The 16583-nt window shown below is 38.9% G+C and overlaps 1 protein-coding gene across 3 annotated transcripts in view; it reads right to left on the bottom strand.

Annotated features, from left to right (window-relative positions):
- Nucleotides 1–680: 680 nt before the first annotated feature.
- The window catches only part of rmdn2 (regulator of microtubule dynamics 2), a 35035-nt gene continuing 19132 nt past the window's right edge, over nt 681–16583 (bottom strand). For all 3 annotated transcript variants that reach the window (XM_084735921.1, XM_084735920.1, XM_084735922.1), the window contains exons 6-11: nt 9305–9380; nt 8718–8795; nt 6366–6464; nt 3848–3901; nt 3640–3720; nt 681–3157 (exon numbers count right to left, since the gene is read on the bottom strand). In XM_084735921.1, the coding sequence (XP_084592047.1) occupies nt 3104–3157; nt 3640–3720; nt 3848–3901; nt 6366–6464; nt 8718–8795; nt 9305–9380 (442 nt within the window). In that variant the 3' untranslated portion in view covers nt 681–3103. The remainder of the gene's footprint in view (nt 3158–3639; nt 3721–3847; nt 3902–6365; nt 6465–8717; nt 8796–9304; nt 9381–16583) is intronic.

Raw genomic sequence — 16583 nt, 5'->3', positions numbered from 1 at the left:
TGAAAGCCACAGCCTCTAAATTCTTATGCAACATGGAGTCCTGTCTTATAGGCCAGCATGTACAGACATCGAGATTAGATGCAATCACATGCACAGACATGCTATTCTATATAATGCCTGTAAATGAATATAAAATATATATATAAAAAAAGATTATATTTGAAAAAAAAAACTGTAAGTGAATTCTGCAGCTGCCTCAGCAGAGGTTTTTAATTAAAGTGTGGAGGAGGCCAATAAAATCAAAGTAAAGGTGAAGTTTTCATGACTGTATAAACAAACACCTGTGCTCATTTGGGAGACACCCATTTAGAGTGGATCTACCATGGAAAAAAAGAAGCTAAAACATGACTAGACTAGTGGGAAGTTGGCCTGAATGTGATGCAGTAACAAATTCCCAATTATGCTGGCACAAAATGTACAGTCTGGAGAAAATGGAAGGGATGTCTTAAAACTCTACAATCACTGGTAGTCATGCAGGAGCCTGCTTGTTACATCTCTGGTTGTTTTTGGATTTAGATCAATTTAGGAACCAGAAAAAAAAAATACAGGACATTTTTATAATAACTTACAGTTTACAAACCTTAGAGTGTATTCCTCATAAACAGCAATAAAACTAACGAGTACACAAACAAGCTGAGGTATTTAAATAAGCAAGACAAATGACAAACTGACAACGTCTATCACAATTGCACAGATTTAATTATAGATTCCAGTACCATTAATCATTTAGTGCACTCTGCCTATGATACAGTACAGTATAATCTCTATGTAGTCAGTTTTGATAGAACCGTAAGGAATATTATTCTTGCTTTGGCATTTGAAAAGAAAAAAAACCTAATACATTCATAGTGCTGGTAGAAAAATCTGTAAAGTGACATGACAACAATTCTTGTAATCTTCATCATTTTCACATATCCTTGACAACAAAAAATTAAATAAAGTAATCAGACTCTAAAGTCATAGGGTCTTCCAAAATAAATCTCAGAGTAAACAAAACTAAACCCTTGTGTTTTCATACAATATGCCTAAAATCCATTACACTTAACAAAATTGAGTTGAAACATAGGAATGCATAAGATAGTAATAAAATCAAACATTAAAACATCACTTCAGTTCGATCAGATCACTTTTTAGTGGATATTTAACCTGGAATGCGATTGTTCGCGCCACCACAGTACGCAAAAGCAGTCTGCTTGCTCTGCTATGTTCATTATACTTTTACTAGAGAGCCATCAGTCCAAACTTCCTGTTACAGATGACCAAAAACCACAACAGGCTCTCCAGTTTCCCAGTCAATGACTCCATTTACATGCACACCAGTAAGGTCATTTTTAAAAACCTCAGTCTAACTATGTAATTTGTCTGTCAGTGAACTGATGAGGCCTGATGATGATGATCTTTTGTCACTATATGTATGAAAAATGATGGACCACGTGGATTTAACTGGGGTGTTTTTTACATTAATTGAAACCTGAGCGAAACCTTATTTGAACTGTAACCAGGATAATTAGGTGTTGCATATATTCAGCGCAACAGGAGCCTTTAACTTGGCATACCAAGTTCAAGTGGTGGGCTTAAAATGCCTGTCCACTTTTCTCTGACACTGGAAAAGTTCATAATAAAACAGATGTCTGCACAAAATAGACTTTGGTTTGCGCAGACTTAAAAATAATATTAAGACCAATAAAATGTAAGGGAGTCTGAGTTTCATGTAAAGAGTTTTGCTCAAAATAAGGAAAAATATGACAAACCTGCTGCACCTACGGCTTTCTACTACATCTTCTTTAGAAAATCTAGCCTGTGACGGGCTGCTAAGATAAGTGATTAATCAGTCTCATTCCCAAAATGTCAGTATTTCACAATGTGGGAATACAAACAAACACCAACACAAATATAGGGAATACACATGCGAAATACCGAATATTTTAGAGGTAACATTTTGACATGCCTAACTATAATAAAATAATGAAAATAATAAAAAGAAGAAGTTTTTCAGTTGGCACCAAGTTTAAAGAAACAGAGGGCCAACTGACCCGGAGTGAAACTCTGTTGTTGTTGTGAAAGCTTGCATTGGCTGCATACAGGTTCAATTAAATATTATTAACCTATGAATTAATTACATTAAAAAAAAAATGTGTGTCTCGTGTGAAAACGCCTCAAGACTCACCAATCAATTATCTTCCCCCAGAATCATTTACTGTGCCTTTAACTGCACCTATACAGGAGTGACATTACTGTCACAGGAGCAGAGTAGCAGGAGGTAACTGAATAAAAAATGTCTTCAGTGGACAGATGCCAAAGTCAACAATCACAGTTCATCAGATCTCCTGAAAGACATCATAAAATAAAATCTGTGTGTCAAATCATTTGACAAAGTCTGCACGTAAATGTAGTCAGAGAGTCTGAATGACGGCGGAGGGAAGAGGGCAAGGGGTCGTTCAGTGGTCACAGCATTCCAAGATCTTTGTTTGGGTGTGCGCCATTGTTTGATGTGCTTTTGTTATTGCCCGTTGAATGTGTGGTGGGAGACGCAACAAAAAAAAAACAAAACAAAAAAACAAAACAGGACGGAACAGGACGGAACAGCCAGTCCTGTGGGTCACTTTCCCAAAAAGTGACAGATCTTTGTTGTCAAGGAAACATGGTATCCTTGAGATGCTCGCTCTCAGAGCAAACAGAGAGATCTGAGAGAATGTTTGCTACACAAAGAGCAACTGGAATTATAAATATGCACTGATTTTACAATTTCTGTAAAAATTAAAATCAACAAAAATCTACCTCATGGACTTGATAGACTGAGAGAGAGGGAACTAATTATCTCACTGATTTGATACAACCAGGTACGAGTTTGTTTTCCACTATAAAAAAAACTTTATAATTATAATACAAGTCTGATTTAAAAATACATGGGACGGTCCAGACTGTGGTAGCCTATTGCTCCCATTGATGATATAATGCCACAGCACACCTCCCTCCACTCTCAGAGTGAATTAACAGCATGGCCTTTCAAAACACACCATATCTGCACACATGCACACACACACACACACACACACAAAGCACATGGAAAATACATTTCCAAAAGAATGTGCTACTGCTGTCGTCACACTCCAAGCGCAGGGCAGAGCAAGTCCAGCTCCTTTTGCGCCTCTTCATCCTAAAGAAAAAAGGATTGTGTAAAAGAAAAATATTATTCAACAGTGTATTATTTTGCATTAAAAGCTATGACAATGAGCGATGCCTCTATATAATCTACATAAGCAAATGAGACTATCAGCAAGAAGATCTGCTATTTCTATATTACTATTCTTAATGTCTGCAACCAGGACAAATTCCTTGAAATCAGATAAAAAGAGCCTGTGTTTACATTTTTAGAGTCACTAAGTTACGGTGAGTAGCATATTAGCCAGTTAAAAAGGAGACAGAAACAGTGGGAGATTTTTATTTAGATATTTTTTTTTAACATTATATGTTGTGGATTTGGTGAAACACTACCACTTTTGTCCACAGGGGCCTCCAAAATCAACAAAATATGAAGAATTCCTTGTAGTCAATTCCTTAGACAAGAAAAGTGTGATGGAAAAAACCAATAAGATGGATATGAATACAGTATTGTAATAAGACAATGAGGAGGTCTACCTCTTTGGACACAGCATCCAATGAACAAGCAGATTCACACATCTTCCGAGCCATTTCCGTCTGCCCCAGGTCTTTGTAGCACTGCCAAAGGAAAGAAGAAAAAGGGTCAATGTATTGTTTAGTTTCAGTAGGATCCCACGTAACAGTGACATCCATAGTGTATTACCAAAACAAAAAAAAATGGCAACAACAAGTTCATGGTACTGACCTTAGCAAGAAACACATAGTTGAGTTTGGAATACTTTGGTTGGATCTCCTCAACCTGGATTAAAAAAAAGGTTTACTTTCAACCTCTAAATATAGAAATATAGAATTCACTGACCAGAATAAGATTTATAGGAGAAATATGTACTATATTCATAAATTCATCATAAATTGTAAAATAACCACAATATGTCATTACAAAACATATTAAACTGAAACACTCACTTCTCTGACATCAACTCTACAGCCACAATGTCCTCCTTTGCAATTTCTATTCCAGTCCAGATTAAATGTTTTAGTTTGTGTTCACGTTAATTAGAATTCCTTTTAATGCTGAATGGCTGTCGAATGAGTAACTGTCTGTTCATGAGTCACAATAAATCATTTAGAATCCGTTAGAATGAGTAGATGTTTACAACGGTTTAATTGCGCGGTATGTTAATGGAGTAAGTCAAGACAGTGAGTCAGGCAGCCACTTGACTCAAAGTCCAGAGTGTGTATTTTCAGAGCAGGAGACTTTTGTTTTCAGGACAACAGGCTTAACTTTATATTGGCAGACAAATAAAGTTATAAACAGCTGATCAGCTTTGAATGTAGAACTCATTGTCGCTTGTTATTGTCAGTTTATTTATTTTATGTTGCGCACATCCTGCGGTGCTCCTGTGGCCTTCGTGAGAAAGGAGGCAGGGAGAAACAACTCGCCTCAACCATGAAACATATATAAAACAGCATTTCAACCTATTTAATACACAGTCTATGGCTCCAACTTGCTATTTGGACTGCTGTACTCATTTCTGCATGCATAACTGCTACATATTGCTCCTTTAAATGTTCTAGATTTGAATGAAGAAGACACAGATCTTTGTCCAGGCATGGTCAACAGTTCTATCTGTATCATTATAAAACCCTAAAAGCAGATATTTTGTTTGACTCATTCTCATTCAACAGTTCTCCTACAGTTAGTAACAGATAACCACTGATTAGAGGCTGGGGACCTATATAACCTCGTAGGATGTTTTTTTGTTTAAGCTTGACAGCCACACCTGAGGCTCTCCTCCAGGTCACGAGCGACATGTTATAACAGGGTTCACTTCAATGATGGTTGAGATACACAAGACACAAGGCAGAGACATGCACAGGAATATTGGCCAGGAGCTAAATCGATTGCTCTGCTATATAAACATTTGAAATGAGGGAACACAGATTAAGCTTCTGTAAATATGGAGTGCTTGGTCTTTGAAAACTGGTACAGGAGCGACCTGGAGGCAAGTTACAAATGAACATGTTTCATTAAAGCCTCTGGATATGTGGTTTTAGATAGTGAAATGCATATATCAAAGTTTAGTTTCTTATTAAAGATCCACGAAGATCTGAGTGAAAATAAACATTCATAACTTAGAAAACCTAGTTTAAAAAAAGGGTGTGGGTGTGGAAAATATTGCTTTGATTGACATCTTCCTCAGGATTACCAACAGGGTAGCAATGTACTGCCGTAGAGTGTCAGAAGCTAAATTAATTTAACCACCTGAAAAAAATCAATATGTATGCTATATTTAGAACATTTCCGCCACTTTTTAATTGTCAGAGAGCCTTTTCTAATGGAGAACTGAAGCCGCCGTCTTTGCTCTCTTCACAGCCAGACTCAGAACACATGAGTTGTGCCTTGCCTTCAGAAACACTTTCCTTCCTGGCTCCAGGTTGTGCACCCCCGTGGTGGTGACGAGAAGATGCACCGGAGCTTTCATCGCAGCAAACAATATGGTGAAGGGACTGATCAGTGAGCTAACAGCTTAGCTGTACTGGCTAGCTAACAAGCAGCACTTAGTTATCTGAGCAGATAAGTAGTTGGCAGTACAAAAAACAAAAAAAACAAAAAAAAACAAACAAAACAAACAAAACAATGATCCCTGTCTCTGGGCGTAACATCATGTACTGTTTTTCCTGCATGCCTCAACTACCTGTAATATTAGACAGCCAATCAACAGCATAAGTAGATCTTGGTACAAGCAGAGTGCAGACTTAATGGTTCACTGTTGCTGGTGATATTTACCCTTTAGATAACAAAATTTGGTGTCAAATGACAAGGCATTCTTCTTCAGTGTGATTGAAGCAATTTGCTCAGTGCCATGGATGGTTTTTGTAATTCTCTGTAATGTAAAGTTGAGCCCACTTTATTCAGCGTTTGTTCAAGTGTGCAGAGGTAAGAAATGATGCAGGATTTGAACTTTTCTTTCAAGTTTTACTCTTCACACAGCATCTGCATGCACGACTTGTGTGTATTAAAGATAGCAACATGATTACCTTGAATGTGTGCTGTTATCCACATTTATATGACTCATTGCATCTCATCCCTCTCTATGATGGCTTTTCACAACACGCTTTTAATGTGGTGCAAAATAGCTATAAAAAACCTTTTCATTTAGATGCTGTAAGAACCGGTTCATTTTTTACCATACCCCTGCCTTAAGGAGTAGTCCATAAAAAAGTTCAGGTGAGAATGATTGCAGAATGAATCACTGTACCTTAAGAAAATTCTTCAGTGCGTCTTCAACTGTAGCACTTGGAGGCTCTCCAAATAATGTTGCAGCCACTTTCCTCTCAATCCAAGATAACTGAGCCACCTGCAAAATAATCAAACACCTCAAGGTAAAAGACAATTCTGCACATTATTTTAAGAGGAACTCAAAAAGTAGTGTCTCACTGGTTGAACATTTCTCGGCTGTTTCACATGCTGGGTGTGGTTAGATGACTAAAGGTTAAACCACTGGAGGTCAGTAAAAACAAGAATTTTAAAAATTACACTTGAAGACATCAGAAACAGCTGTTGGAAATAGAAATGGCCATCAACTTCAGAAGATTTTTCTGGATACAATTCTGACAAACTTCCAAAAAGGGTCAACATAACTTCAGATTATAAAATAAACAACTTTTCAATGATATGAAGTGAAAATTATATTAAACTTTTCAAAAGTTAACATGATTATTTTCATATATTTTCAGCACATTTTGCTTATGTATATTGCTGCTATCTATTGTGACATTCATGTATTGTGTAGGTTTTTCCTTTTTGCATTTTAATTACATCTCGGAGCAACCAACTGTACAATGAAGTCCTTTAATAGAGAATGGAAACAAAGTTAATGAATTTTGTGGGTATTTTTTACCATGAACAAATACCCACAAAATTTCCTAGCTGGTTTGGTTGCATATTATCTTTCCGAACTATTCCAGGCCAGAAAAACACACTTTCCCGACTGACTTTTCCAGTATTTCCATGACCACAGGTACCCCGTACACTGATGTTTTTCTGCTGACACTTTTCACAGAAGATGATAATGGCCAGGAGAAGCCGGGGTCAAACATGTAATGTTCCTGCCTCGCACCATTCATCAGAGCAACGTCTAATTGCAGGTGTAGCATTGCCTTGGCGTCATCGCAGGACCTTTCAAACAGAACCGCTGGCTGAATACAAACAGTAGATCATTGTTGAACATGAACGCGCCACAGACAGCCCATAAAACTCAATCCCTGAAAATATCAGGTGTCACTCCTCCACTAAATTTGCACAGTCCCTCGCTCATTCTCTGTTACCGACAGTGCAGGTGAGTATTATAAAATTTAATCAGAGCAATCTCTGTAATAGTTTCCTTCCTTTCAGGCAGTTAGTTTAACAGCTGGCACCAAGTTACTTGATGAACAGCTCATTAAACAACAGGAACAGTCAACAGCAGAACGTCTATAAACCTTTATAGCCAATGACAGTAATTTATCATCACAAATTATTTTCAAAAATCCCAGTAGTGTTTACTTGACTAAATTATAAAATGATCATGATATGCCATCAAAGATTAAGGAAACATGCTGCTTTCATGATGGCAGTGTTACTACTTCTGAGATTACAGATTATTATATACTTACTATACATATTTTTGATTCCCTTATCTTATTTTGTAAGGAAAATATTACTCAATTTCCAGCACTGAGAGCCTGTAAACATGGCCACCTGCCTTGTCTACAGCAATGCGCACTGACTGACTAGCAGACGAGAGGTGGTGCAAATTCAAGCATAAGAACTAATCAAAAACAGTGCTCAAAACTTGAGCCAATGGATGGAGCCTGTCTACACATGGAGACAATATGCAGTCAATATGCATCCTGCACGGCAAATGATGCAAGGCAAAGGAATTGATTTTATATTCTACATATAAGCTTTTTATGTAAAATAATGTATTCAGAAGTAGGCCTAAACAATTAAAGAGGATCAATATGTGTTAAAAGCGACGTGTGGCAAAATACCATTTTAAGTTAAATACTGACAGGCTACAGAGCTGTCCTGGCCTGCACATCATATTCTACAGACAAAACAAAGCATCTTTGTTTGGTACAGTTCCCCTAAAATCACAACCTGATCATTTTAATATGTTTGTCAATGAAAATTAGAAGAATGATGTAAAAATTATTATTCCCTCGAACACTGCAAATCATATTAGGCTTGTAATATCACTCACAATAATTATATGTGACCAACACCGCATGATGGTCACAGAAATAATCATCAGCTGCATCAAAAACAACCGCTTGAACTGAAAGAACACAAGCCGAATAGAAACAGGATGAAAATATCTCCCTGGTACAATCTGATTTAAAGCAAACAATGGCTGGTGTTAACCTCCCGTGGAGCTTTCTGCAAATATCGGAGAGGGGAAAACAAACCTCGGGGAAACCTAAACAGCGGGAATGAATGAGGGGAAACCGTGGGTGGGTTAGCAAACAGAGGGGAGAGGCCATGCAGACGTGTCAGCCTCCATAAATTCACTGTTTGTCTGTGTGAGGAAAGATGGGAGTGATATACGTCTGTCAGTAGGGTCACATACAGCGTAGCACCAGCGGCCCAGCAGGTAGTAGGACATGGGGTCTTGTGGCTTCAGCTCAATGGCTTTATCCAGATGATCCTGGGAGGGGAGTCAGACAGACAGGGAGAAGATTTTCACTGTTGATTCATGACACGGCTGCTATTTCCACTGCCGCCTTCTGTTCTGACCTGATCTGTCCTGCTTCACCAACCCACAAGTATTTCACAAACACCTCTCACACACGCGATCTCGCAGAGCGACCACACACTCCTGGCTGTCACACACCCTCCCTCGTTCTTTTCCATGCTCCCTCTCTCTGATTCAGGTTTTTTTTTTTTCATATCTTCCCTCCGCTGCACTCTATCTCTCTCCCTTTCACCTGTCAAGAGTTTTGAAGGTACACAGTGTTTGGGGGAGGCTGCTGACAGAAGATAAAATGCGACGTGCCGTTGTTCCACACTTCTTCACGTCTTATGCAACTGACTGACTGTAGGAGTGGCTTACTGGCTTAAATGATACAAAAAGACTATGCCCTCTACTCTACAGTACATGGATGAAGCAATGTCCAGTACATATACATGTGAATATATACATAACCAGCAAATTACCTTAAAGATGTATCCATTCTTTATCTTATTTTGTACTGTGTCATATTCTGCCATTATTCCACACATGATGGCATACCTGTGGAGAGACAATATTCTATTGATCATTTCTGGTTTTTTTTGTTTGTTTTTTTTGTTTTTTTTTCACAGATTTTCACAGAATAAAAAAACAACAGATTTATTAAAAGAGAAAACTGGTTTGCTGTGTTTTCTGCTGCAAGAGCACAGCTGGCACTACACAAAGAAAAAACTGCATTACAAACAGCAGTATTAAAGCCTCCCTTATCATGTCTTTTATCTACTTTCAGTTTTTTAATATTCAAAATAAACACAGGTGTTTTTTATAGACAGAGAAAATAGCGAGGTCTGATTATGCCCTATTGGGATGGATATGCTTGGATGGAACACAAAGGCATTTTTTTTCTCCTTTATTTATTCTGGCAAATTGAAAGGAGCAAGCTTTTGATACTCCAACACCACTCTGATTCTCATACACACAGATTATAGGTGTCAGCATATTTCAATTTAAGTGCTTGTTGGACGGTTGAACAGAGTCTGAATCCAGAATAATTAAAAATAGCAGAAGAGCTGTTCTTTTTCACCACAAGGTCTTAGTCATCAGTCGCCACCAAACTGGCACCAACTAATATGAGGGTTCCTAACACCTATCTAGGGCTTTGTCTGATTGAAGCTGCAGATAGACTGACACCCCATTTACACCCAGGATTAAAATGTAATCTGAAAACAAATACAGTATCCACAATTGCTGTACAGATTTACACTTTAGTAAGTAACAATGCAAGCCAGACTACCTCTAGACATGGACAGCCAGATCTGACCACATTCCGATCACCAAGGATTTATACTTTACATTAACATTTACTTTTTAAAATCTGGATACAGATCACAGTCTCATATCGGGTGTAAATGGGTTGTGAGTTTCAGTGGAATTAACTGGACTGAAAGTAGAATAAGGTGCAGAAGAAAGTAGCAAAAGAAAGGAATGCTTTCACTGCGCAAAAGGTCACCAATAAACCATGTTACTCTCAGTTGATACTGTACCTTTATGAAAGTTGAAAGTATGATCAAGCTGGAAGAATTTTACACTTTAAATCTTTCCGGCAACTTGGAATTAAGATGAACTCTACAAATTACAATTATAGCAGTGTGCTGGTGTGCTCAAAAATATCAATATGTCAGTATAATTAATTTATATATATATATATATATATATTTTTCACAGTATCGATACTCGGGTAATGCACTTTGATGCTCTTTCTTCTCTCCAACAGCGAGCTGACACACACTGCTGCAGTCCCATCTGGTCCCATCTCCTCTCCTTTACTCACAGTGCTGTCTCCTTCTCATCACTTGTCTCATTTTCTATATTGGTTGTCATGTTACAGCCTTATTATAGTCAACTTTTAATAAAAATCTAAATTTTATGCCCTCAATATTGAGTCAATTTTTCCCTGTGGTATCAAAAATTGTACTGAGTATCTATATTTTTCAAAGTATTGTCATGATACTGGAATTTCTAATATCAATACAACACTACAACAGGCACAATTTTTTGTTTTTTGGACAAGTAGTGAAGTTTTGCACAGATGGGAAGGTTGGAGAGAAGTTCGGCCTTACCTTTCAGTCACACCACCTTTTGTTCTGGGTCATTGGGGATGAGAAATCAAAGGGGCACTGAAAACCTACCAACGCTCGACCTTCTTTAGCGAGACTCCTCATTAGACAACATCAGCAGAGATAAGCTGCTTCACATTATTCCCTCACTCGTTAATTAATAGACTGACTTGGACCAACGGGCAGGTGGAGGGGAAACAAAGAACGATCTCAGCTTCGGGATCTGTAAGTCAGCATGACGCTGTGGGTTAGAGGAGGAGAGGAGAGAGCTGATCAAAGTCTTTTCACCGCAAGGCTGCTTTAATCCTGCTGGTACTCTGTCAAACACCACAGAGGGACATAAACACCTTTTTATATGAAGGATCAGCGGGTACAAAGGCCATCTGACAGTGTCGTCTGACATGGTGGTGCTGATGGTAGATGGAATCTGCAACTGTGCGTGTGTGTACTGAGGTGTCTGGTATGTATGAATGGATTTTTTTAAGATTTGCCAGTGGGCTACTGTTGTCTGTAGTCGCTCTCACTCTTTCTCGTCTCAGTCTTTGTAATGTGATTATGCGCAGCATGCCAACACAAATTACAACACCGAGATAAAAAAAAGAAAAAAAAAAAAAGAATGAGATGTAGTAAGCTGTGGTGCAAATTGTACTATATGATTAGTAGGTAATTACAAAATTAAGATAAAGTATGATCTTTCTTGATGAGTAAGTAAGAAAATGATTTGGATTCAGCTGACAATCTTCCAAGCAGTAACTGATCAAAATGTGCAAAAAGAAACAAAAACATAATTCAGGTGGTTGTAATTGGCTGAAACATCATACAAACATTAATCTCTGTGCTAACCATCATTACCCCTACTTACTGTGGGCGGTGTGGAACGTTCACAGCGATAAGTCAAGTGCTAACCACATCACTCCTAAGTGCCCTAAATATTCTCTGCAAAGCAAACAAAGGCGGATGAATTGTGTGCAACTGTAACCAAAAAGATCTGTTTATTTTTTTAAGGTAGCGCAGGGTGCGGTCCTGCTGCCGCTGGTTGGCGCTCGATGAGTGGAGAGCTCCACAACATCACAGGAGCAGAGATGCTATCTGTCTGCAGTTGTGCTGCCTAGCTTCCAATGAAAACACACTGCTGGATGTAAAGGCTTTGTGCAAATCCATCACCGGAGACTAAATATCTACTGTGAGGAAACAGAGCCAGGACACAGTTGCTCTGTGCTTGGCCACCACATTTCAATCAAATTTGGAGTAGTATGAGTTGCTCACATCATCAAGTGGGCCCATGATTGGGCTAAAGGATATAACAAATTTAAACAAAGTGAGAAAAACAGCAGCAGCGGTTAAAAAATTAGTGTGAAGTGAACAACTCTTATCTGAAGCTGGTGTATTGTTTTGGAAGAGAATTTGATAAAAATATGCTCAGGGGCCATTTGCTTGATTTAACACTTTTAGACATGCTAAAACAAACAGTAGTGTTGTTACAGTAGGTCAGCTACTTTAGCAAATTTTTTACAGGTATTCAGCAGAAACTACTCTCTTTGTCAATCCCCTGACTTTTCCTCGAGCACCATCATGAAGTGTATATTTGTGTTCTGGAGTGAAATGTGTCAAAGACCAGTGGGTGAACTACAGACACTCATGTTCCCCTCAGGATGACTTTCATCAAGCTCCATCATTAGACCAAACTTTCACTCTGTGGTTTATGGTCAGATTCCTGCAAATCCACTGACATTCAGACTCAGCTATACCATCTATTTAGTGTCCACCATTGGCTATAAATAAAGATGGACACCTGGTCCCCACTTCCTCTCATTGTATAAAAAGTCACAGTCATAGTCATAATATCTCAGAACACGACCACTGCGATCTTTCACTGGTGACACCATTTGATCTCTGCTACAGAGTTAGGGTTGGAGCTGTGATACTGAGATCCCACCCATACCCCCATCCTACTCAATAATGCAGGGCTCAGCTGCAATCACACGAAAGCCCCTTTTTATAGCATCAAATAACTAATTAAAAGCAAACTTATCACCTGTATTTATGACCTATACTACAGATGGTGTCTCTGCTTCACTTTTGAGGAGCTCTCATGTTGTTCATCTTTACATATGTCAATGGTGCTAACTAGCAAATATTAACATGCTAAACTAAGATGATAAACATGGTCAACTTTACCTGCCAAACATCAGAATATTACCATTATCATTGTGAGTATTGGTAGATTCAGCATTTAGCTCAAAGCACCATTGTGACTAAGTACTCACCTCACAGAGCTGCTGGCATGCCTCTAAACTTTAAGTCTTGTTAATACTTGCAGTAAGGTAATTCTATAACTGAAACAACTGACAGCTGAATCGATGATTCATCAACAGAAAATCCACTTACAATAATTTCATTTCTGATTAACTGTTGGAACATTTATTGTAATAAATATGTAAAAAATGGATGATCACATCTTCTTGAATGTGAGGATTTGCTGCATTACTTTCTTTTAATTTTTAATTGCTGTAAACTGAATATCTTTGGGTGTAGGGCTGCAAATAAATCGCTAATATGAACTAATCTTTACTTAGAGGACCAGTGGCATCTAGCTTGCAGATTGCAAACACCTTTTCTCATTCTCCACTTCCAAGCTTGTAGAAGAACCTACGGTGGACTAGAGCCACTGTACTGTTCATCCTTTCTGGGCTACTATAGAAACATAGCTATGCAAAATCTGCACCATCTGTAGACATAAACAGTTCATTATACATACACACACACACAAACACACACACACACACTGAAAACATTATTATACTAAATTTCTGCCATATTCTGCCATAAATGCCCATAAATCTTACACACTGGACTTTTAAAGCCTTACACAGTATGTTGTTTAACTTGTACAGGAATTAACAAATTAAAATGTAACTCACTAATCCTAATTAATAAATGAGAAGCAGTCCTAATTTCTCTTCACTCCTTGAAAATCACTCACAATGCCCTGTGATTACAACAAGTCAATACTAATGATCTCAGCTGAGTGCAATCTTCCTCCACTAGTTAGGCTAACCAGTTAGTAATTTCTCTGTCTCTATGAGCATGCTGTAATGTGTTGATGTGATTAAACGCAATAAATCTTACTAGTGGTGTGATGAGGAGATCGACCAGAGCAGCATACCAGAGGGGAATAGTAATCATAATTGAGATTGAGCATTGCCCAGGTGAGGGCTGTGGGAGAGATTGCTCAACATCCAGGCTACCACAAAGCATATTTGTACTTCCCTCTGATTGGCCAACTAACATTATTCAGCATGTAGCAATTCTGGCAGTGTTTACTGAGAGGTATGTGGACACAAGAGTGCCAGTGGCAGAGCTGCTTTTGATTGGACCAGCATATAATAGCGTTGGCTCACTTGCACTTTCCCCTGTGGAGTTAGAGCAAGGGGAGTGTGGATTTGTCAAATTTCTTCCTCATCCTGTGCTTCTGTCTTCTATACGCACAATTTCCAAAAATAATCACTGTAAGATTAAAGATCAGTTTTGCAGGAGATGCAGTGTGTGCTGTTTTTGGTGTTATGCAACATTTGCATAGTCTTTGTGTGAAACAGCACGAGGCCTCCAGTGGAGAGGCGGAGACAGGTGAGGGGAGGGAGCGTATAAGGAGTCGGGATGTAAAGGTGTAGAGAGGTGTGTCTAGCCTCAGGGGCAAACGTGCTGTTGTTTATCCTTTCCTTTCTTCTCCGAGTTGAAATATTATCTCTCCTCAACTGTCTGAGGCAAGAAAAGGGAAATATCATGAGGAGTAGGAAAGGTGGGCGGTGGCAAAACATGACAGGGTGAAGATGAGAGGACAGAACACTTAATTGCGCAAGGTTAGTCCGCGTTTTTATTGTGGCTCAGTGAAATCCCCCACTCTACTGGGCAAAAACAAAAGGGCCTAAGTGTCAGCTGCTTGGCGGAAACAGCAGATTGATTTCAGCCTTCAAATCCAAACATAGAGAGCTCATTCAAGCCAGAGAGGGCCAGGCAGGACTCCAGGCTAAAACTTGTACAGAAACAGGAGGAGGAACTCGAGGAATTCAAGGACAACCTGTGTGAGATAATGTGTGGGAGTGTGTGAAGTATGTGATATACTTGCCCCATGACAGAATTAGCTGATAGTGCTTTCTCTGCATGGGATGGGAGGTGGGATTTGTGGCTGTGTGTCAAGTGTTCCCACAGCGATGAACCAGAGCACAGTGAGTTTATGCACACACCGGGTTTCCACGGCTACTGGGAACAGAGCACAATGCTGCCACGGTGACACCAGCGATGGCCGCGACAAACAGAGGCACGTGCTTTAAATTAAAGTTGTCTTTGCAGAGGTCAAAGTGACCCCATCCTCCCCCCCTCCTCTGACTGGCACTGCAACAGGCTCCCTGCTTAATCCGTGGCCCTTTGTACTATCAGAGAGGCCCTATAGTCAGGGATTTACATGGGCTGAATTCACACGGTGGGATCACTGAAAACGCATCTATAAACAAAGCCGGCGATACAAGAATGCAATCACATCTCACAGCCGTCAGCCTGCTGAGATTATACAAATAGGCTTCACACTCACTGTCACGAAAGCACCCCTGTAACCCAACACATGCAAACTGTAGGCTCCTGAACATACATTCATGCACACACTACATCCCACTTCTGGTCCATGCATCAGCTACTTTTTGCAAAGGAGTTTACTATAAAGCTTTATGGCATGCAGGATGGCTGCACCTTACTGGAGTGCTTTTGAAGAATGAAACCTGAGAGGAAAGAGAAGGAGGCATCTCATTCTGATGTGCCTCGAGAATTAAAAAATTTAAGGGGTGACAGTGTGGAGAGCTGTGGAAATGATGATAGCATCCATGTCAATGGTGCTCTTTGACTCAAGGGCCTCAGTAACACATTCAGCTTCAAAAGAGTCCTCATCCACCTCTTCTGGGAAAAGCACAGAGATTTGGTGCATGACAGAGTGGGGAAGTATGTGTAATCTCTTGTGAAGTGATGACTGTTACACGGACATCACATTCATTCATCACTTCAGGTCTTCAAACAGCCAGTATACCAGCTCAGAGAGGATGTTGTAGGTTTCTGACTAGGAGGTTCACAATTGTTTTGCAATGTGGAGCTGCACATCAGCAGTTTTAAAAAGGTAAAAGCTTTTAGTTATTTAGTGTAATCCCTGATTGTATGATAACAGTCTGAGAGCTTTCACTACGGGGCTCGACTTTCTGCTATACAAATAAATACAAACCCACAAAATGAGATTCACAGTTTTTTAACTTGTAGTTAAGTATAAACTTTAGTGAATGTGGGAATGATTAATATTGGATTTTTTAGGTTGATAAAAAATTTAAATATTGACATCTGAGAGTTTAAAAAATTCAGATGATATGACATACTCTATATGCAGTATGATATATATCAGCTGGATAGAATACCTTAAATTTGAATACCTGTTACTTACTCAGGCTGCCCCCTTATAGTCGTCTTCACTATTGACAGTTGATTGTTTTTTTTTTTTCATTATTCTTTAGTTGCAGGACTCCCACAAACCCTACCCCACACATACACTATTCATCATTTTGATAAGTTTTGCAAGTATTTATTTTTGTGAAGTTGGAAGTGATTTATTCTT

The sequence above is a fragment of the Lutjanus erythropterus genome, chromosome 14, assembly GCF_056507025.1.
Source record: "Lutjanus erythropterus isolate fLutEry1 chromosome 14, fLutEry1.hap2, whole genome shotgun sequence".
NCBI lineage: Eukaryota > Metazoa > Chordata > Actinopteri > Lutjaniformes > Lutjanidae > Lutjanus > Lutjanus erythropterus.
The sequence above is the reverse complement of the archived record's forward strand: the minus strand, read 5'-3'. Positions and strand labels throughout refer to the sequence as shown.